The following is a 23,942-nucleotide window of genomic DNA, read 5'->3' as shown; positions in this document are numbered from 1 at the left end:
TATCCTCTAGCACTTTTCAGATGATATGGTAAAAAGTGTGATGAAAGAATTGGGGGGGCAGAAATGTCTTGTGCAGACTTGCTCCAAAAAGTTGGCTGATACCATTTGTACATGAATACTCAATTACATAGTAATTTAAATAGCATTATTGTATGTACATACATTTTAAGAATGTGTATGGTCTCTTTCTCTCCAGAGGAGGATAGGAGATCTTTTTACATTGATATGAGGGGAGGGGAGGCTGAGGAAGAACAGTATTTGTTTTCTCCTCCATGAAGCCTATTGCTACTTGAAGGCAGTCTGATTTGGTGAAAGAATTTAATTTTTCTTCTGTGATGGTATTTTTGCTGTAGTATTGCTGTAGCGTCTGGTTCTGTTGTAGAAATGTTTCAGTGAAGTTTTAGAGCTTGATACCAGTCATTTGGAACTTGGTCTGCAGTACAATGACTAAATCTAAAATGCTAGGCAGCCAGAAGAGTCACTACCAAATTACTCGGCCTTTGTCAGCCAGTAGCAGTTCCACTTGACTTGGCTAGTATGTTTCAATGGATTGTCTGTAGAGGTTGAACTTCTGATTAAGATCTCTCTTCTACAGGAAGGCTGGTGCTAAAGGAACAAAAGAAGCTGTTTGCCCCATGGCAGAAAACTCTGACCAAGCAGGTCAAGCTAGGTGCCTGGAATATTCAGACTAGAACTGAGCAAGGACACTTCAGGGCATTGTGTACAGGAATGCACTTTTCTGAAATCTCTTACCTGTCTGTTTTTTTAAAGATTAAGTATACCTGACTTAAGAAGCTGCCTTTGCTGAATTTCTCTTTTCTAATTTTTGTGTGCTTTAGATCATGGAATTAGAAATTCAGAATTTCCATAACTAGATCCTGAGGAAATGATTATATGCCACTGGGGACTAGCAAAGGCCTGGACATTGCTTGGAGAGTCTGAGCAAGAGTTCAGAGCCCCTCTCCTGGAAGGAGAATAAACAGGAAACCTGTTCTTGGGAGCATGTTGGGGAGATGTGGGGCTGAGGACAGCTTGTTCCCATTGTTAAGATTTCTGCCTTCAATTCAGGCATAAGAAGACTTCTGAAGAACTGTGCTGTTCCAGGACGTGATGCATTTGGGGTAGTAGTATTGAGGCAACAGGCTTTCTCTAGCACTTCCTGCTTTTAGTCTACTTTGTTAAAGAAATAAGGTTTGTGTTGTCATATTGTCATCACTTCTTCTTTTTCACAGCATATTTTTATCATGTAGAAAACCTTGACCCAATTTGACAAGGGGGAGGAGGCACTAAAACTATTAAATTCTTCTTGATTTTATGAAAATGCAGTCKTAGAAAGAAGAAATTTCCACCCTGAGAGGAAGCTGGATTTTGCTGAGCACCAGAAAATCATCTTGCAGGGGACATGATAGTAATTACTCAACTGCATGGAGAGTTTAGTACCTGTGGTACATATGGAACTTCTTGGTATTTAAAAACAGACACACACCATATTCTTGGCATATGTGCTTACCTCTCAGTAGCAAAAATGACTTCCTTTCTTGCATCCTTTAATTCTTTGGCCCTGCTTTCCTAAGAGTTTGGTCAAAGAGGCCTTTGGATAGAAGGCAGTGTGCAGATTTTTACGAAGTCTTATAATCACAGCATAAAAAATGGAAGTAAATAGTTACTTTTGCATTATTGGCCAAATAGTCTTCAGAATAAAGGATTAAAAAATAAGTACATTCAAAAGGACTCAAATCAGTTTTTCAGTATGTCTCAGTGTTGTTAAAAATGCACCCAGTATCTTCTGGTTGATGAAATTATCTGTTTTGTTTTTAAGCAGAAACTTCAAAATGTGGATGTTSAGAAAATTAGTTGACAGCTTAGAAGTTCCCTATTTGGAGGTGAGTAATTAATTTTAGGTACTGCTAAATGAGACTRAATTTCTGAATACTCTGCTCACACTGTGCAGGGGCTGTAGTTCACCTGGTCCACGTAGGAAGTACTGAGCATTCTGTGTTAGATGGGAGTTACTGCCACAGTCATYGGAAGTTAGGGTTGTGTATATGTGATACTTCTGGAAATGACAAGTACTAACTGTATGGTCAGCTGAAACCACAAGCATTTCATGTTTTTCCTGTCCTAGCAGAGGTGGCTGTTCTAAGAGACCTTTTTATTATTATCCAGGAGTTGGAGAGTTGAGTTACTTTATTCTACTGACAGTTCACACTTCCCTACCCTCATTTCCTTTTCGTCAGTGCTATCTCCAACCTCAGCTTCAGTATTGACCTTTGGTGCTTGTGGTAGTAAAAACAAACAAACAAACAAAAAAAAAAACTTAAACCCTTCCTCTATAACATACAACATTAAAAATGTCAGAGCAGAAACTTTAGCTTCTCTCCCTCAACTTAGCTGAAATCTGTTTGAAGGGAAATTCTTCATATGCTTTAGGCCCTCAGTTCAGAGGTTAGAGGCTTAAGGCAACTCCTTACAATTTTCTGTTGAATTCACTTATCTGTAACAAATTAAAAATATGATGTAGATTTTGTATACTGTTGCAATACATGGAAAAGAGGAAGATAGAAACCTAATTTTCAGTGATGCATTGTGTTTCCTTTTGTCTTCTGTACCGCTCTGTAGGCTTGAGATATATTTTACTAAAACCATATTATTAATGAGCACTGGTATTAAGGCACTAAAAGCAAATGAGAAAAAGCAGGGTTTTGCAATAGAAATCTCTCTCTATTTCTGTGGACATAATGCAAGTCTGTAGAAGTGGCACAAGGATTGTACACGAGTGGTATTCCAGTATGGATGACATAGTAAGAGGTTATCCACAAACATTCATGATATTCCTACCTTCATTTTGGTGTGTGCTTTGCCTGCTTGTTGTTGGCCTTATTGTTGATGACTTCATGTTTTACTTTATTCAAAGATAATTGGCATGTTTATGAACCTGCTTGAGCGTTAACGCAGGTCTTGGTTTGTGTGGGTTAGGGAGCTGCTGACAGATCACATGAGTTCTCTTCATCAAAATCCCATTTTGGAGCACTGACTTCTTACCTTGCTCTTCATTTGAGGTGTGTGCCGTGAGTAGCTCTGCATAGTCCCATGCACTGATGCAAGCATGTGCCTTCATGCCTGGTTCTGGGCTACCAAGAATCTTTACTCTCTGATGATAAATCTGTACTGTTTTTTTTCCCCACTTGACCAAAAAAAGAGCCATTAGTAACTTGGACAGGCATTTTTAATTGCAACACTAAGAAGTGATACCCAGAACTTTCAAGATGTTAGAAGCATTTCTGAGTCTGTTGTTGTTCTCCTCATTTTTGTTCATCTCCGCCTCCTCAAGGCTGATGACTCATTATTCAGGATCTAAAACAGGTATGTTATTGAAAATGGGATCACAATTTTTGCTTCTAAGCTTTTTAGAGCATGGAAATATCTCTTCTGTTAATTAGGTATTACATACACAGGGATAGTAAAACTGATTTGAAAAACGTTAATTGCAGTGAGGTTTATGTAAATACTTGGTTAACATTTTTGTGTAAAACTTTTGGTCTAGTTACTTTCAGAACATGCCATTTCTCAGTTATCAAGATGGTATGCTTTTGGTTAAATGTGTTAGTTATGTTAAAAGGCGACAAAAAACCTTTYAAGATTTAGGTCTTTCAAGCATATGATAAATCACTGAAGCTGAAAGTTGATTCCAAGAGCTTTCTAAAATCTTAGGCTGAACGGTAGTAAACTTTTGAACTTAAAACTTGTTTGGGACTTTCTGGTTGTGAAAGGTACTTTCTACAGAAACTTGATGGAAAACACTTGAGTAATAGCAGTATCTTTATGTATAAAAGGCAGAGGAAAAATAGGTATTAGGCAAAAATAAGATGAGTTCCTGCTATGTTGGATCTTAACATGGGATTGTAATTTTCCAAGAAGTAAAAGAACTTGCCATTGCCCGTACTGGTCGAACAGATGACTCTTAACAACTGCTGTTACATCCTCAGGACAGATACTCTGTAATTCACTGCAAGACTTGAGGATTTCAGAAGCAGTAATGTGGTAGAGGAAAATAGATGTTTTAGCTGCATTCAGGTTTACAGTTGCAGTTTTCTGAGGTGAAGACTAACCTATACTCTGACAACACAGAGAAGACATCACTTGTATATGATTTTTCTATTCTTTTGCTTTTCTTTGTTCTGTCACCATATGTAGTGTTTACTAATATGTTTTTTGGGGCAAGGAGGAAAAGYAGTCTTTTGAAAGAAATTTTTTTTATTTTTGAAAATACCTTTTGAAAGATGCTGGCTATGCAACAWCCTGAATATAGCGTAGTCTGTCAGCAACTGATCCAGCAGTCTAAAAGTGCCACTAARTTAGTGTAAATTTTGAGGGTGAATATTTGCCCCCAACAAGTGAAAATCTCCACTCTCTCCAGCAGAGAGAGAATTTCACCTTCAGCAAATGTCTTTGCTTTGCCTAATGTGTAAAAATCGTATTTAAAATTGGGAGGGTAGCTTCTACTGGATAGCAATGTTTTCTTGTTCTAGTGAGGGCTAACCAAGAGATTAAATTGTGGGTGTCTGGCATGAAGGTCTGAGCCAAGCCTCGCTGAAAGCAGTAACGGGATACACCTGCCCAAGGTCTATAGTGGGAAGTGTCAGTTTATGGAGCTCTTTAAAGTACTTCTGGCAAAGGAACAGCATTTAGTTAAGTGCTTGCTTTATCCTGGCTGTCTTCTGCTAGTTAGGGACAAAGAATTTTTACTGCAATACTACAGCTACTGTATTTGTTTGATTTTTCCCAGCAGATGAGGAAGACAGTAATAATACTTTTTTCTGCTGTAATGCAATAAATGGATGTTTCCTTTAGCAAAGCAAATAACCCGCTGGTGTGTGTACACCAAAACACCTGTGGTGTTCCACACAACCAGTTTCAAGCAAACTTTTTTTTCCATACTGAGGTCTAGCACAGTCAGGGAAGTGGTATTGCACAGACAACCTACATAAATGGCATGCTTCTTCTACAGCATGCAGGAGCAGCCACAAACAAGGCTATTTTGCTTTCAGGTTGGTAATAACTAGATTTTCACCAGAAAGAATTGTTTCACGACACAGTAAATTCTCAAATTTAAGCTCAACATAGGAACATTCATTAGTGTGGGAGTATTCCCCTTTCCAACTCTATCTATTTCCCTATTGAACAGAACAATACCACCAAGAAGCAATAAATCTTTGCACTGGAAGAACTCAGTGTGGTTGTCACTGCAAGGAAGCACAGCAAAGAAAGGAAGTGTCTTTGAAACCACATCCCTGGTCTCTCAGTGTTTATCTGTGCTGGTAAGCAAAAGGGTTAGAGATTTTTGCTTTTTAAAAATTAAATATGATTCCTTATTTTGCATGGTCTACTGTCTCTTACTAGTGAATGCTTAAATAAAAGGTACTTAACAGATTTTTTTTTCCAGGAAGAGAGTGTAAAGGTCTTCCAGGTTGGCTACTGTTTGAGTAATGTTGAAATCTTGTACTCATGGCTTTTTACAATAGCTTRACTTAGTTGTTTGTTAAAAACGAAAGGTGAGTGCGAAATTCTCTTACCTGATTTTCTTCTTGTTTCTTTTAATAAGCTCTAGTTTGTTCTTATTTTTGTAACAGAGGAGAACATTTCTCAGAGAAGATGGAGTTAAAACGATACTAYGCAATTTCATATACTTTGCTCGGCCTTCCTGTGTTATAAATAACTCAGCAGCTTTCTCTTTCTTTTACAGTGTTTTCTTAGTGTTGGTCTTGCAATGAGATATTTGACGTTCTCTAAGTTAAGAACTGAGCAAAGACAATCCTTTTTCTTTGTGTAGGACAGTGGAGTCAAAGGCAGTAGAGATTCTACTGTTATAGCTGTTATGGGGAGTAGAAAACTAACAAGTTTGTTTAGTTTTGGCCTTAGAAATATTTTCCCATTTTTGTATCTAGTAACTGCCAATCTTGGATCAGAATAAGTTTTGTGCTGCTCGTAGAAGCAGCAGTATGCAGGATATATCAGGTTGTGCAACGAGGGTGAGGTTGCTTGCTAGGATTCACCCACTTCTATGGTTGAAACAGTATGCCATGGCAAAGGCTCTTTCAAGGTTTTTTTTTTTTGTTTGTTTTTTCCATCCAGGGAGGAATTTTTGGCTGGAAAAGAGCAGGCCCCTGCTCTGATAAGAGTCCTTGTGATAGTGACAGAGGTGYTTTTACTTTCTTCTGCAGTGCTGTACCTCTATCATCTGAAGCACCRTATGCAAAAGGCAGTGCTCCAAGCYGAGCTGTCTGCTGCATCTTAAGTGTCCCAGAGGTTGACTCCACCTTGATTCTTGAACCCTCTCCTCTACCTCCAGGTGGATTTGGGTCATTTGTTTGTTTGCAGCAACCTAATGAACAAGCAGAAGAAAACCTTAGGTTTCTATTGGGAAACGCCTGTCAGTGTTTGCTGTGGACAGGCTGCATCTCTCTGAAGGACAGTCTTTTAATTAAGAGGCACCAATAAGTTAAGTCATTTTTTTTGTTAGATATTTTACTGTGATCTTGCAGAGCAGGTCCTCCCAGATGTGGATGTGTTTGAGGTTTTGCAATGTTGGGTGCTAACCAAAATGTTGATTTGTTTATTTATTTTTCAGGGCCAAGAATTTGCCAGGCCTGGGGTGGGGGTGGGGGGAAGGGAGAAAAAGGAGGGAGTTGAAATAATTTCATAAAACATCCTTGCAGGAAACCTTTCACCTGCCCCAGAATACGTTTTTTGACTGCCCAGCACTGTGGATTTCTGCCAGAAGAGATTTGGCTAGTTGTTGCCAGTGACTTGAAATAGAGTTGGAATCTCTGTTTCTGTTCTTTTTCCCCCTTTTGAAAAATGAAGTGAAAGTTTGTCAACCTGGACAGTTAAATGAAGGATCAGTCAGCCAAATGAGGAAGTAATACCTTCCTGCAGAATGAGTTCTAACCTGCTCACTGTACTTGTTTGCTTTTAGTTGACATCACCTTGTCATAAAGTCTCTAAATACAGACTGACTTCCTTGTGAGCACAGTACTACTCTGAATTCAGCTTCTGGCGTGCTAGTGGTGGGACGATATTGCTGGGACTCAGAAATAGCAGCTGTCAAGTAACGTGCAGAGCAAGTGGGACTGCCTGTGAGTACAGCCCTCCGTGGTGTTTGCTTCTATTATTTCAGCAAGTGCAGCAGGAAAGGAATGGAACGAAAAGGTAGTTCAGTTTTCATCCATCAGGATGATAAATCACTAGTCTGTTATAAAGACATTATGTTCATCTCTGTAATTTGTAAATGTAAAAATTCCTATTTATCTGAAAGTTCAGTAACCCAATTTATTTCGGAGAAAAAGCTTCTGGAAAAGCTCAAATGAACTTGTAGACTCAACTGATTGGGGACCTGGCTCTGGGGGACAAAGGAGGAAGAGGCAGCACAGATTGAAGTTACAAAGGGGAATGTTGCCATGGCATGGAGCCATGGAGCCTGTGCTCCTGTCCTTACTCCATGTGCACATCTGATTCWGAGGAGACCTAAACCTTCTCTGCCTTGACCCACACCAGGTCTTGCCTCACAGTTTCAGAAATGGAGCAGGAGCTGCCTCCCTGGCTGGTCCCCTCTCCATGCGTGAGCATTGAGGAAATCCTATTCCCCCTCAGTCAAGTTGATCCTTATTTACAGTTCCGTGGCATGAGGTAGTTGGAGGTGTTGCTCAAACAGGTGCCCTGAAGGGATCTGCTCCTGCCCCTACTGCTGCAGATGGAGTATGTAGCTGGTGGAAAGACCGGGCAAAACCCATTTTCTAAAATAGTTTAAGCAGAAGGTTTAGAATATARCCAATAGTTGTTTGGAAAGCTTTTACAAAATTTTTAAATCATTATTTTCCAAATTTGTCAAAAGATGAAAAAGACAAAAGACCTTGACAAATCTCATAACTTCTTGGTCAATATTTTTTATACCTAAAGTGTTAAGATTGAGATAGTATTTTTGTAAACATACCACTAAAGATGTTCCTTCTAGCTGTGCTTRTGTATGTGAGCAGGGACACAACATTATAGAAACAGTACTGGTTTTTAAGCTAGAACATAGGAACGCATGATTACCTGTGGATAAATTTAGGCTGGAAGTGAGAAGACTTTGATTATTAGAGGTGGAAAAACAAGAGCAGCTTCCCAGTAAAGTTATCTGGTGGAGGAGGAGCAGAAGTAGGGGAGGAAATGCAGGTAGTTTAAAAATGAAGCTTGTAAGATTTATAAATGGGATTTTACAACTTCTGCTGAACTCTATGCCACACAGTTTTTCCTCTTGTCATATGTTTTTATACTTGTTGTAAGCAACCAATGACCTGTTGGACTTGCTCACTCTGATTGTTTACTAAAGCGTAAGTTAATATCTTTATTATCATTTACTTCTGCCTGTATAAGGGAGACCTCAGTGTTAGCTGTAAACAAGACTTTTCAGCTCAGACTTTCAAACTTGTTCTTTCTGTGGTAAAACTCTGCAGTCACAGTATTGCTCATTTTTAATACTTGGCCAAGCTGTGCCAGTGGTTAACTTTACAGAGCTAAAGGCTGCTGCTGTAGGCTGATACTCCATGGTGCAAACCCCAGGTCTCAGGACAGAGCTCAGTGTTTTCTGTGCACTGCCCCAGCTCAGCGACCTGAAGGGGCCCGTTGCGTGCACAGAGGGTCCCAAGCCTCACAAAAGAGCGCCTGTGACCATCGGAGGAAAGGATGCAGGCACAGACTGCATGTTCGAGGCTTTCTGGAGCGGAGCTGGCCCTGGATCAGAAAACCCATTCTGGTGAGCCACCTCCATTCAGCAAACGTTCGTGTGTAGTTGAGTYCTTCGGAAAGGGGCTGTTTGCTGCACAGTGAGAGGCCCATGTGGCCTTTCCACCTTCTATGGCTAGAAATCTGGTAAAATACTGAAGAATTAAATTGCATGTGCTTTCCTTTTAAATCCAGGACAAACTTACACACAATGCAACATCATACTAATATGGGAGAATGAGTAGAAAAAACRGCTTAAAAATAATAGTGATGACTTTTTAAATTACACATTCAGTATTTTCTTCTAGACCTGAGGACAGATAGTCATTTCAGTTTTTCATTTACAATATTTTATTTACAGTATTTTATTAAATAATCTAGACAAAAAAAAGTTCTAGTAGTACATGTCCACTGAAATGTTTGGAGCTACTGACTTAACACCTGAAAGTAGGGTTTGCTACATTGCTAGCCCAGCTATAACAGTTTGAGCTTTTTTCAGATACAAAAATACTAATATGTTTCGGTTCAGTGACTTGTTATTTGAGAGCTAAGAAATCAATTAAATACTGGAAAAAACAGCAAAACTCATTTTCATCTTCAATCCATGAATTAAAAATAAGAACTAGATTTGAAAGAAAAAAAAAATACAACTTATGGATAACACAGTGTGTGGGGAAAACAGGTCAACTGACTATTGTTTAGAGGCAAAAATGCACATAGTAACTGCTTTTATGTATATGGCATAATCAAGATAGCTTTATTTTATTGATGCTATTCATTGTTTTTAATTGAGTTCCAAATTTCTTCTACAGAAAATAGCTTGAAGCTACAAGCTTATGTAGAAAAGCAAAGGTTTGAAGTAATAGGTAGGGTTATTAACTAATAATCGGGTTTTCCTGTTATTGGTTAAACAAACGTTAATTAGCTGAACCCAACATAGATTTCCTCTGCCTCGCACTTTCCCTGGGATGGGGATTCTTACTGCCGTGGGGAGGAGCTGCATTTGTGTTCTCCCGTCTTCTTATTTCTAGTCCACTCGTGTCTTCCTCGAGGCCATTGCAGCCTCTGAGCACCTGGGGTGGCCCAGTGCTGGGAAGAGCAGGGACCAGAGCTGGCGGGAGGGAAGGAAGAAGTGGTGGATGAGCGCTAGAGAGGAGAGGATAAGAAAGATGCATGTGGGGCTGCCTGGCAGGGGGAGCATATGAATGGAGTGTGGTTGTGGCTTTGGGCTTGTAATGAAGGTGATTTGTTTTGTCAGTTAATTCTATTTTATATACTGGTTATTAATAAGGCTATTGACTTTGGCTTGTGCTATCACACAGTCTAAACCACAACAGAGGGAACCGCGGAGAGACTGCAGCAGCCCCAGAGTCGCTTTGTTGGCAGGGATGGCCCCGGGAGGGGGATTTTACAAGGTCCTCCAACGCTGTAGGTGGGGGAGCCTCAGGAGCTGGGGCTGGCTGCCTGGCAGAGCACTTCACAGCTTGCTGCACCTTCTTCCCTGAGCARCTTGGGCTTTACTGGTGAGCCATCCACACTAGTCTCACAGTTCCCACTGTGGATGGAGCAGCAGGGAGGAGAAGCAGGCCACACTAGTTTTTTACACATGGGTGTGTGCACCAGCCCTAGCTTTAATCCAGGTATAGCTCTAAAAATTGCAGAGAAAACATGAGAGAAGCTTTGGTGCAAGCATGCTAACCATGTCTGAAAATATTTTGCTTGATGGCTGAGTAGTCACTGCGTGTGCCCTTCTGTTGTCGCACTTGTTAGATTGAAGCAGTTCTGGGTATGCCTGCCTGTGCTGCCCATCATGTTCGTTTACAGGGTAGACCAGAAACATATATAGTGAAGTTCTGGAGAAGCTTGAGTAATACTTGCTGCTACCTTGGCACACTCATTTCTGAATTGTCAACTTCTCTTGACAGGAATCTAAGTGAAATTGAAACCACAATTGTGTGCTTCCAACCACTACCCTCACAGCTTTCAAAAAACAAGCAGCTTCTCTCTATATAAAAACCCTCACTGAAATAGAAAATAACAGGAAATGGTAAGTCAGGCATCACTGGAACAGATGACTGACTGAATTTCATAAATATGTCTGTGTGTAAACATAGGCATATACTAGGAATTGTATTAAATCTTTCAGAGTTCCAAGCTGCCGTACAAATAACACAGTTACTTAAATCGCTTGATGAAATATGCTGTTTTTGTTAAGTTGCCATGGCATCTGAGATCATCCAGCAACATTCGACAGATTTTTATCTGTCGTTCATTAACCGCACTGAGCAAATTGAAAATCCCCAGTTACACCGTCTTTTATATCACTTCCTGTGAGATAAGTTTGAAGAACAAACTTACGCATACAATCTGTGTATATGTACAAAGAAACTTGCATAGCTCATGAAGCAGGATGACACCTGTCTGACATAATGCCTGGGGTATGACAAGCTTTGCGTGGAACACTCTGGTGCTTTTGTTTATAAGCGTGGACCAGAAAAATGCTTAAATATTGAAGGAAGACAGCTACTCTGATTGTCTCCTTGTTTTACACTGGACAAATAACTGAGATTGTACATTCTTCCTTAACACTTACATTTTGTTATTTCTAATCTTTCCTCTACCTAAAGCTGATGCTTGTTGACTGAGACTGTGAAAACAGAAATATTGTCTTTAAAGGCACGTAAATGCCTGCTAAGATGGCACTGGCTAGTTCACTTTCTAGCAAGGCAGTACCACCACGCTCCAGAAGAGTTCCTACAACAGGAGTGGAAGTGCACCAGAACAAGCTGGATTTCTTTTGCAAGCTGGGCTATGGTAAGCAGGACATCTGCAAAGTGCTAGAGAGCCTGGGCCAGGAGGCTCTGGAGGATGATGTACTGAAAGAGCTGATTCGGATGGGGAGAAAACCTCAAGCTCTGGAGAGCCAGGTTCAGCCTATCCCACTAAAACTGGTAGCCCGAGGATCAGGTTGTGCTCCAGACATGCCACTATGGCTTGGCGAAGATGGGAGTGATTCCTCCGGTCACTTGAGACCCATCGTAATTGATGGCAGCAATGTTGCTATGAGGTAAGCTCTGATTTCTAAAGGGGATCTCTTTTCCTTAATAGCTTTTGAATTTTAAAGCTGATGGCTCAAAGTATTTTTTTTTCCCAAGGTGGGAAGTGCACTGATGTATTTGTTAAATAATATATGAATTACTATTTATTCCTTTTCTTTTTTGCGGGGCTGAGGTAGAATTTATATTAGCCCTTTTGTCTCTATGCCCATAAATACACACACCAAAAGCAATCACTGGATTGCTCTACATTTTGACCTTTTGTAAGTTAACAGCTACCTAACTGTTACTGTTTATAGCAATATGATTCAGCAGCTCTGTTTCCCTTTTACTTCATCATTGATATTTCACTGCCTTTTCAAGTTGGTACCAAGGATCTCTAAATCTATGTGCCAAGGCATTTTCAGGAAAAACTGATGAGGAGATAGTCAGAACAGCTTAACTGACTTAAGAGGGAGAGGGAAGATAAAGACAGGTGGCAGTATTCCCTAACAAAAATATATTTGTCTTGTTTTTGACTTGCAAGCCCAACCCAACAAGGTCCCTGTCTTGTGTATTTTTGTTGGGTTTTGGGTTGGCTTCATTTTGTAGGAATATCAGGAAATTGATAGTTGACTTCTGTGCTAAACAGTCTGTTTTCCTCCTTAGATAGTTCTGTTTCTGGGAAGTGTTATAACAATTCATCCTAGCCAATTATATTTCCTAAGAATATGTCCTGACACCGTAAAAGCACTCTCACTGATGTAGAGCCTGGCATTTCTATGTGGAGGAGAAGTCCAAATGCAGTAGTAGTTTGGCCTCTATTTACCTGAGCAATGKGAACTGTTATCAGCCCCTCTTGTGCCTGACAGTCAGCTTCACTTTCCTCTAAGCAAGGCCAAGACAGTCCTTAAATTTTGGAACAGAGTGGGAGATATCTTTGGTGTGATAAGATCCTATCCCCTCTGGTCAGAGGGCAAAAGAGACAAGCATATTCACAGCAACTGACCCTGGAGACAAAGCAAATTATGCCATCTTCTGGATGGAGAGAGAAATCCCATCCAAAAATGAGGGGATTTTCAGGCAGGGCAGTCCACAGGCAGGAAAGGTGGAGAAGACCAAGGAACGATAGATGCACAAGAGAACACTAGTCAGTTAGCCTCGGCTGAGCCATGAACTCAGGAGCAGTGTTGGGTTCTCCTGTCTGTGTTTTCACCCTAGACCCCTCCATACTGAGTCCTTGTTGCCTCTCTGAATCCTGCGATTGTGCCTTCAGACAGAGCAGCTGAGTTGGGCACCTACCATCTTGTTTTAGGGGCAATAATACCTGTGACTGGCCATGTGCTCAGTCCTCCTGACTCAGCCTGTCCTGGCTGATTTATTTTGGAGCAAGCAGACGTGGTTCCCAAGATGGCAGGAGATACACCAGTTAACCTGAATGAAAGGGAAGATATGCCACTTGCCACTGAGTTGGATGGCCTGGAATAGGCTGGTGGCTAATGGGTCACTTTAATTACTCTGTGAAATTGCATTCCAGCTCCATTTTTCACAGTGCTCTAATCTGCTTGCTGTACCACCCTGCCCACTGTGCCAGCTCTTGCCTATGCACTTGCCAAGCAGAGATTATTTCAAACCAATGTTGTTGTGGATAAGTGCAGCAGCTGGCTTGACCTAACATGTCATGTCATACTGCTTTTCTATACCACATACTCAAAATGGGTTTTCAAGGAGCCACCCCTGCCTTTGGCATGTAAAATTAAAATTCTTATTGCAGAATAGAGAATTTCCAAGTAAGACGGAGTGATGCTTGCCTGCTGCATTATTGAAGGCAGGTGTTTGGCTGTGAATTCCTTGTCTTTCAYCTAAGAGGAATTAGACGAATACTGAGTAGCTTTCAGTTTCAGAAAGGCAAATATTTTAGAGCTCTTCTCAAACATCCCCAACCTCTGTCTTGGGAAAGGCCTGATAAAGACCACTTGCAACATTTGAGAAGACTATAGAGCTTGCTGCTTCATGCTGAACTGACACAGCCTGGGAAGAGCTGTTTTCCTGTCTTAGATGCCTTTCCAAAGTGATGTTGAATGACACTTGCCTTTGGCTAATGGGATGGGCTTGGTGAATTGAGTAAAATGAKTATCCTCATTTTAATATTTCTGGTTTGCTGCTGTCACATGGAGAAGGGCTGTTTGCAACATAACCAGGAAAAAAGGGTGTTACGTTTCCCTACTGTAAAATCATCATCAACAATGACAAAAAATGTGCAGGAGAAGCAGCAGGTTATGGATGAAGCTCTAAAATGTTCAAAAGATTGAGTGTGGAGAAAAAAATATCTTGAGCTTTTTGTATTTCTGCCTTGGGATTGGTGTCTATGGAACATTTCAGAGCTGGCACTGAAGGCCAATTGTAGAGTTCAAGGTTTTGAAAAGGGTCTATATGCCTCAAGGTAATAAATTAATTGAATGATTTGGCAGTCACCAATTATCGATCAACTTCTCCAAAACAAAACTTAAAAGGGAGCTGTCATAACCTTGTTCACTGCACATGAAGAAGTGATCTAGCCTGGTACCTGCAGTCATGTCTAGTTTTTAAGCTCTAATATGGACAGAGGCTTTTTATTAGGTGAGCTGAGGCCTGAAGTAGGTTCTTAAGTTCCTCTACTTTCTTATTAGGATGAATTAGTGTTGATTCTTGATGCTTTCCACCCACCAGGCCTAAAACACTGTAGAAGGGTGGAAAAATGTAACTACAGATAAGGGAAGGAAGGGTGTGATTACCTACTGTATCAAAATTAAAATACAGTCCTAGTGTCCGTGCCTGGTAAATCACTATTGCTGTTCACTAGTGTTAAAAAAAAAAAAAAAAAAAAAAGAAAGAAAGAAGAAGAAACCAGCATGGTGTTTGTTAGCCAACATGGATAAAGCATATCTCCAGGTACAGGTTACTGGGAAATCATAGTGCAGTACCAGTAGCTAAATTGCTTCCTGTCTGCTCAAAGCTCTATCTAATACTGTGCCAGTTGTATTTTTTTGAAAGTTGATGTTCTGACTAATTTTCTTTTTAAAAGGCTTGGAATGTATAAGTAAAGGAAAGAAATAACTTACTGTAGCCTAACTATAGACCGATTACCACAATCGCAGCCAAGCCAAATTGCTGCTCTGGTTTCTGTGAGATGGATACCAGTGATTACAACACAACTAAGACACAGAGTGTTGCTGGCTGGAGGGAAGGAGAGAGGACAGATTTAGGACAGGTCAGTCATGGCTCACAGATTGTGGGAGAGTGTTAGAAAGGTAAGCAACGAGGCAAACCTGTTGACAGGCAATATACATTTACCACGCAGGAGTTGAAAGGTTTTAAAGCCCCTGTTCTATTGCAAGGAAGATATTGGTGTTCAGTTAAGTGTAATATTGCAGTGCACCATATGTGTATAAGATACTTCAGATGTATGAACAGTAGCTTTTGTTCCCCCATGTTTGGCCATAGCAACGTATCAGCAATGGGATTAAGCGATAACACTGAGAAACAGTTCCAGGTGACTCTTCTCACTGTTTTGCTTGTCTTTCTAACCAAATACCTTATATTTGATTGTTTTGTCCTCTGCACTGGGGGTGCATCTAGAATTACAACCTTCTCAAATTTAGGAAAGTATAAAAAACCAGTTATTGTTAAAGCAGGCTGCTGGTTTACTGAACTTTGTTTCCTGGCACTGAAGATGTTTCTGGATTTCCTTTTAAAGGCAGTTATTTGAAGAAATCACCTAAACTTCAAATTTATCTGTCACCTAGATGAATTTGAAGGATTTACCTATCTTTTAAAAACAAACAGAGCAGTTGTACTGGAATGGAAATTAGATGTGTCAAACACTTCAGGCAATTTATTATAGGTATGATAAAAAAAAAAAAAAACTCCTATTGCCTGAGTATCAGTTAATAAATAACCAGTTTTCTTCCTCCAACCTGCACTATTTTTCATTTGTGGTCACCATTACAGCATGATAACTTTTATTACGTGTAAAACCGAGTTTTGATTTTTGAGGCCAATGAACAGAATCTAGACATGAATTACTGCGCGGAGGGGGGGGAAGCGTTTAAGAGCGAGGACATCTTTCTTACCCATTCTGTTGCTGTATATAGGTGTCATAATTGAGCAAAGGAGCCATTACATGTATATTTTGCAAAAGTGAAAACATGAGTGAGATTGTGGAGATATCCAGGAAGCTCAAAGTACAAGGATGAGGTTTCTATAAATAGTGTGAGGGTGTTTATTCATTTTGGGACCTTTGTGTAGAATTTATTTTCCTTCTGATGACTGGATGCAGAGCCTGTGCATTTGCTTCCTTGTGCAGAGGTGGTTAACCTTCCTTTACATGTGAACTGTAGTCAAATTTGAGATGAGAGAATGACAAGCAGAAAAAACTTTGAATGGGGCAAAGAAATTTAGAACAGACACCATCTCTAAATGGTTTTGCTGGGCATGCTCTCTGTGTCTTGTTTTGAATACTAATAATTCTCTGGAATCTCTTCCCCGCCTCTGCTCTAGCATATACCCCAGGGATTTCCTACCCCTTGGGGCAAGCAAGACAAGCTACCAGCTAGGCCAYGGGGCTGAGGCATCTGTGGCTGTCTCCAATGGGATTTTGTCCCTTTTCTTATGCCTCTGGCTGAGTTCTCCATATTTCCCATCCTGCCTTTCACAATTCTTGTTCCTCTATAGTTTGACTCCTGTTTCCAAAAAAGATCATCAGCAGAAGAATGACCTGCAATCATGTTTGCTGCTATCTATCTCGTGCATAAAAATCTTTATATAAGCCACTGTTGCAGAGAAGAAAACTTCCATATTCTGTTTCATATAGGAGAGCCTCATGAGTTTCGGCTCATGTTGAAAGAAACTCTCCCTCCTCGCATCATTAATGGATGAGGCATGTCTTGGCAAGGGTCTAAGATCTTGCTCCTACTTTAAAATCCAAGTCCATCTAGATACAGATGGAAGCAACAGGCTTAGGTGGCAGGTGAGTCACAGAAATCGGGGATGGAATGCCTCTGTTTTGAGAGTATCCAAACTGCTTCAGATAAAATGATTTTTCATTTCCCTGGAGGAGATGTTTGAATTTATCCAACCAGGACACTCTACTCAGGTCTAGGTATTGCTGTCTTGGAAACTGGCAAATGATGCAAAAGCTGTTTGTTTCTCCTTTTCATTCCTGATTCAATTAGAGAGAACTCTGTAAGCTTCCTGAAAACTTTAGCTCACCATACTTCCCTTTTTATAGCCATGGAAACAAAGAAGTATTCTCCTGCTGGGGGATCCGACTGGCCGTGGATTGGTTCCGACAGAGGGGACACACATACATCAAGGTTTTTGTACCATCCTGGAGAAAGGAACCTCCTCGACAAGACAGTCCCATCGCAGGTAGATTGGCATCCCAAGCATAATTTGATAAACAGTAGGGGCAGTTTGGAGACAACGGGTGTTAAGAGTCCAGTATAGTTTTGCCCTGTAAAGAAGATGAGAACATTGCATGAGGTATAAGGTTTGTACCACTYAAATTAGTCATTAATTTATTGCCACATGCATACTGTCAACCAGAATTTTATACAAGCCTTCGTTATAGTGCTTGGAACTGTCTGCTTCAAAAGCACAAGTGTCTGCTGGCTAAGTTACAGAAGAATGAGTTTGTTATAATGAGTCTACAGAGCTTGTAAGGCCATCCAGTAGACCATGATATTGTTTCTGAGCAGATATATGCCACGTGATCCAAAGGCAGTAGTATCTTGAGTGTTCACTACTGTATGACTATTTTCTGTTAGCCTTTTACAGGAGCTTGTAGCCTGATACAGAAGCTATATAGGTTTCTCTTCTGGGAGAAAGAAATGCATCAGCTAAAGTATGTGGAGGGTGGTGAGATTTACATGGTGAGATTCACATTGTGCGGAAATAGACCTGCAAAATTTGTGCCAGTAGCTTGAAAATAGAGAGATGTGATTGCAGTTAGAGATGAGAAGACTCAGGAACTGCCTTTCTCTGTAGCTCTGGAGCTTACAATGTGATAGGCAGGAATGACAGGAAGTCCTCAATGACAGGAGAAATTTTTTTGGCGGGGGGCACCATGTTTTATCTCCCAGCAAGACTCATGCCAGGGAGGGTTATGAGCATTTTAGCATCTACTGGAGTATAAAATGAATTACATGGATTCAGCATACCTCTGGCATAGTATTCAAGCCATCCTTTCCATGAACAAGCTTTAAAAATTGAAAAAGAAACACATCTTAAATGTTATGGTTAGATGTTTTTATAAAAGACCTAGAATTGAAGTTGCTGAACATCCTCTTGATGTCATTGCATCTGAAAATCACACTAGGTATCCTGTGCCAAGACATTTTTAGATTCCTGCAGGATTCTAGCACGTGACTGAGACTTGCTCATTATTGATTGATTCATTTCTCTCTTCATTTCTCTCTTCTGTTTCTGCTGCTTTCTCCCTTCCCCCTCCAACCACCAGATCAGCACATTCTTGAAGAGCTTGAAAAGCAATTGATTCTTGTGTATACCCCATCCCGGAAGGTGAAAGGCAAGAGGGTCGTTTGCTATGATGACCGCTATATAGTTAAAGTTGCTTACGAGAAAGATGGAGTCATTGTTTCCAATGACCATTACCGGGATCTGCAAAACGAAAACCCCGAGTGGAAATGGTTCATTGAGCAGCGACTACTCATGTACTCTTTTGTCAGTAACAGGTAAGAGCCAGTTGGTGTTGAGTAATCTTAGCTTTAACCGTTAGGGGCTAAGTCAGCTCAAACATCAGTACAGTTCTAGTTGGTATTAGAGCACAAGAGTCTATTTCTGAAAGAGGAATTTACTGGAACTTTTCTTATCTCTTCCACAGTTCCTCTTTCCCCAGCTTTAGTCTTAAAACCCCACGTTGCTCCTCAGTCAACTTCTCTATTTGAATGGTAATGTTAGTGACCAGCTTTGCCTGCTGCCCATCCAATTTACCATGTTAATAACCCAAGGCATAGTATCTTTCCCATTCTATTTCATAGCAGTGTAGCAGAATGAAATCAATGAGAGGAGGCTGTCTGTCTGGCTGCATTTTTAATTGCCCTAGAGGACAGAACAGCACTTGTTCCTGTGCTTTTATAATCCTAATGTTGGAGGAAAAGGGAAATAAGAACCTGCCTTCTCCGACTCTTTAATTATACCCACTGAGGGAGGTTTTCCTTGAACTCGCACTGTGTCTATGAGAGTGAACTGTATGCTGCGTAGTTTGTATGTACTAACCTTGTCTGAGTTGCTTAGCAACAGAGATGCTTGTAGTTAGTTTAGCTTGGGAATTCACTCAGAAGTCCAGTGTGCACTAATAAGGTAGCTGAGATGCCTCCTCAAGGTGTAGCATACTCACTTGATTAGCACTGACAGTTCTCTAGCCACCAAAACTGTAGGGAAATATTTGGCACTGAATTTCAATTTTCTGATACTGTTTACAGAAATGCAATAACTAAACATCAATATACTCTGTTTCTCAAAGGTCCCATCTGTTATCTCCAACTATCAAAAGGCTACTTCCCTAGTTACTAATAGATTACAAGTATTTAAGTGATATTTTTATTTCACAGGGATTGCCAGACTTTCAGAACCCTTGCCATAGAAAGTCTAGCTGTTATTGTAAAGCATATATTTGAATAGTTTCAGAGAGACCTTCCTGTATAGCTTTGGGAATCTCTCAAAAACCACAGTCCAGAGGTGGAGGTTTCAGTTCCATTATGGAGCTAAACAAATTCCCTGACTGACTCCCCTCCCCTCCCTTCTAGTTGTTACATCCCTTCATGCCATTGCCCAGTGATATTTAACAGAAAACTAGAGAATTGTTGCACAGATGGGTGTGACCAAGATTAATTTGCAAACAAGTCTACAGATGCTAATTATTTTTCTCCCTGAAGCATCACATTCAGGTACTGGCATAGAAGAATGGCTTATTTGAACATATTTCTGATCTTGTGTCATGAAGCCTTACCAAATCATTGTAAAGACTCTGCACATGTATTGCACTAGATGATCAGCTCTAGCTCTGAGTTTAGTGGTGACTTTAAACACCTTTTCTTTTCTTTTTTTTTTTTTTTTTTAAAGAAGTATGTAGTAAGAAGAAAATGTTTGTGGTGGAAGTGAGCTGACTAGTGAGGACCAAAGTGCTATGAATACAGATGAAAAATTTGGTTAGCATAACATTTTCTGCTGTTTCAGGAAAAAAGGAAATGAAATTGCAATGTTTCTGGTTGCTGAGAGGCCAGAGGTATGCCAAGCCTTAATACCTTTCCAACTCCATAGAAAAGAACAACAGGCACGTGAACTTCTGAAGTATTGTTGGGTTGACAAACAGGAGGGCACTGTCTTAAAAATGCAGCCTAATTCCTGGAGACCAGGCTCTGGAAGGATCACAAGAGTTTTCTGCCCTAAGCTTGTGCAATAAATTGTGAAAACAGTGTAGATCCAAAAGTTCAAGGTGTTTTTGTTACTCCTGTGCCCTTTGCTTTTTCAGGTTTATGCCTCCTGATGATCCATTAGGCCGTCATGGACCCACTCTTAATAATTTCCTCAGCAAAAAGCCAGTGCTTCCGGAGCCAAAATGGCAACCTTGCCCATATGGTAGGTTTCTTGCAATGCTGTGAATTGCTACCAGTCTTCCTCCTGGGCCTTGCTTCTCAACTGTGCAGGGAAGTGAAAGTGTTATTGCCACACGCTCTCCTACTTCAGGCTTCATGCAGTAGAGGCTTTGGCCAGAGCTGCTCAGAAGTGTGCCTTTTCTCCCACTCTTTTAAGTGGTTTTCAGCCCCAGCAAAGGCAGCAGCTATTTTCCACTCCTTCATCCTCACCCGTTCACAGCATCCAAAACCAGCGCAGTGTCAATGCTGACTCCTCTAGTCTGCACATGCTTTGCACATTACAACGTGGACCTGCATCCCAACTTAGGAAAGGCTGTCCAAATACCTTTTTTTTCTTTTTCTTTTTTCTTCCTCAAGCAAATTTCCAGTAATTTGAGGTTTTCTCAGAGGAAAATTTTTACATGCTACAACGGGCTATTTTAAAAAATCAGTAGGTCTCCTAACCCATCGGCAAGCGCAGCAACTCGAACATAAAAACTTCAACCATTTTTTTTTCATTCTGATTTACATGGCAGGTTGTTGGCAAAACTCTGAGCCATTTACATCCTTTCACTGCTGCTTCACTGCTACTTAGGTCAGCAACATTTAAATCAGGAGGCAAAAGAATGAGATAGGGAAACCAGCACTTCCCTCTCTTCAGAGTCTGTGTTCACCACATCCCTGTTAAATGCACAGTACTGGGGAAAAGTAGCAAGTGCGTTAATCAATTTTTACTGCAGTAACAATTTCCTGTTTGATGTTGGTTCTTTCAGGAAAAAAATGCACTTATGGCAATAAATGCAAATTTTACCACCCAGAAAGACCACATCAAGCTCAGCTATCAGTTGCTGATGAGCTCAGAGCCAAAATAAAGGTCTCATTAAGCCTGGGGAAAGAGGAAGAGAAGTCTCCCTACAGGATTGGAGGAGAGAATATACCTCATGATGCCTGTACAGAAATGCTGCAAGAAGCCAGCAGCTGTGCGGGGGATTCCTGCTGTGCAGAGTGGTCCAAGGGGAGCTATCAGGAGCAGTCAGCTGGTGCCTGGGCAAGGGGCCTGAACTCTGAAGTGGAAAAAGTGGAAATGGATCAACGATTGTTACAGCCAAATCTACAGAGAGACCAACAGCTCATGGAAAAGATGTCCGCATTATTGATCAGTGATGATACGTATTGTAAAAAGAGGTCCATATGTACCTCTCCAGACCAGGAGGTGACAGACAGGCCTCATCACTGTTGCAGCTTCAGGCACAATCCATATTTGATGCCTCACCACCCTAGCTTGGACTGTAGCTGCATACCAAGATGCAGCTTCCATCAGATGATACTTCCCTCTGCTCAAGCCAGGGAGCACCCAGACCACAGCTGGCCTCAGCATGGTTGCAGCATGCAAGTGCCAGTAAGGCTGAGTCAGAAGAGCCAGTATGTCCCTAACAGAGCTCAGCACATGCCACCTCCTGCAGTGCCTCCCAGTGACCCWCTTCACTTCCACAGGGAGCATCAGCTGCAGCAGCAGCATTGTTTCCCCAGCCAGCCTCTACCTCAGCCCTTTCCCTTAGACTCCAGCAATGGTCCTGGCTTCCTCCAGAAAGCATATGCTTACCCAGATGCTGCTTACTGTGCTTACTGGCCTATCCGTGCTGCAAGACCACCTTCTGGCCAGCAAGCAAACATCCACAGGGAGCTGTGCTCCATTTTCCCATCTGATGAGGTGAATGAAGTCATGGCTTTGTACCCTGATCTCAAGGATATTGCTAGCTTAACTTTACTAATTCAAAGACACAGAAACTTGTGAAACCTCCAAACTAAACCTTTCCCCACAAGCACAAGTCCTGGGGACAGGGCTGCTATTCTGATACTTAACTCAGTGTTATAAAGGATTTGAAAGGCGTTATAGCAGTTCAAACAGTACATGTTAAGCATATACCAGCTGTGTTGTAGGGGCCACCAGAGCATCCSTGGCTAACAAACAGGTATGTGCTGTCCTGCCTTTGAGTGCAAATCAAGGCAAAGTCATTCCAAAGCCAGTGAATGAGATGGCTCACGGCCTAATTGAGAATGAGACAGCCTAATTGAGCTGATTGATTGGTAGCACCGAATCTCACTGTTGACTGGTTTCAGGATGGTATAGATCTTTATTAATTCCTTGAAACACTAGACCAGTTTTAAAGTCCTAGCACAGTAGTCCAGCTACTATAAAAGAGCCATTCCCAAAGGGTCCCTTTTTAGGACTCTTCATGGGCTGATTATCACTAGCTTTCTGAACTAGCATAAAAAATAATTTGGCATATTTCCACTAACAAACACAAGTTTGTGTTGTCTGCTCTAAGGTGACTTTGGTTCCTTATTATTGCCTGAGGTCTTTAATTGTTGAAGCAACTATGCCTACAGGCCCAGCCCTGCAAAACCGAAAGATTGGACTAGTTTTTATAAACCTATTCTGTGATTCTACTAAATTCCTAGTAGAGGTATTCCAGTACACTTGGAAACAACTACAGGTAAATTTTTCAGGGAATGTGCACAATATAATTCAAAGGCGGAAAGTCATCTTTAACATAAATCCTGATATGAGAAAAAGGCTCAGGACTGTCTTGGCTTTACTGAATTAACACAGATGGTAGCAAGAAAAAAAAAATCTATTCCAGTGAACATAAAACCAATGGTTGAATTAAAGGTTAATTATTAGACCATATTTGATAATACAGCTGTTTATAATTATAAACATTTACACTGTGTTCTGTTGGGACATACTTGATTTTTAGTAAGCTGTGAAGCTACTAACCTCTGCATTTTTTACTGAATTCTTTAGGCTATTGTTCAAATATTAAATTAATAATATTAAATGCCAAAAACTTTCTAGGATCAAAGTTTGTCAGTGTGACATGTTTTAAAAACTCTAGCACATAAAGCATTACAAACATTATCCTGCGAATAATGATGTGTTTATAAACTTTTTTTATTCCATGCCTCTCTGCACCAATGCAGAAGTCTAACATTCACATGGAAAACCTCAAACACTGCAGAATATGTCTATTAGGTTCTTCTCAGAAGAACCATCGCAAGCAATGATGATGTTCCCGAGCCCAAATTTAACATTGCTCTATTCCAGGCACCAGCAGGTTGATACCTCTAAATTGCATTTTAGAAAAGGTGAATTCAGGGACAGAAATTTGCCTTAGTAACATTATCACAGAATGCTTTTTTTTATAGTAGTGATTCTTTGGTCTGTTTCTTTCTGGAAACCACCAGCAGTTTAGTTTATTTAAAGAATCCTGAGGAAATAAATTGCATCAATTTAGTTCACAGGGTAATTGGCTCCATGAAGAAATTCTAACAGGGTTGTGAGGTGTATGACTTCTCTCTCTCTCTCACACCCCCCCCCCCAAAAAAAAAAAAAAGCAGCCACACATTTTCCACTAATTATAGTCATTATAAATAGTTTCCAATAGTTTCCCGGTTCAGACTAGCAAGTTTTGGATCATGAGAATGTTAGTAAGTAAGTAAGTCT

General features: G+C 40.7%; 1 protein-coding gene across 1 annotated transcript; it reads left to right on the top strand.

The window, feature by feature from the left end:
* The first annotated feature begins 11,397 nt into the window (after positions 1–11,397).
* Positions 11,398–23,237, top strand: ZC3H12D (zinc finger CCCH-type containing 12D). Its single transcript, XM_085310460.1, has 5 exons — positions 11,398–11,830; positions 17,068–17,207; positions 18,298–18,532; positions 20,332–20,438; positions 21,208–23,237. Exons 1-5 carry the CDS (start codon positions 11,448–11,450, stop codon positions 22,227–22,229), a joined length of 1,887 nt encoding a protein of 628 aa, XP_085166586.1. The 5' UTR covers positions 11,398–11,447; the 3' UTR covers positions 22,230–23,237.
* The last annotated feature ends 705 nt before the right edge of the window (positions 23,238–23,942 follow it).

This window comes from Rhea americana, unplaced genomic scaffold, assembly GCF_003343005.1.
Source record: "Rhea americana isolate MKP2758 unplaced genomic scaffold, rheAme1 scaffold_108, whole genome shotgun sequence".
Classification (NCBI taxonomy): Eukaryota; Metazoa; Chordata; class Aves; order Rheiformes; family Rheidae; genus Rhea; species Rhea americana.
This window is presented reverse-complemented; position numbering and strand designations above follow the sequence as displayed.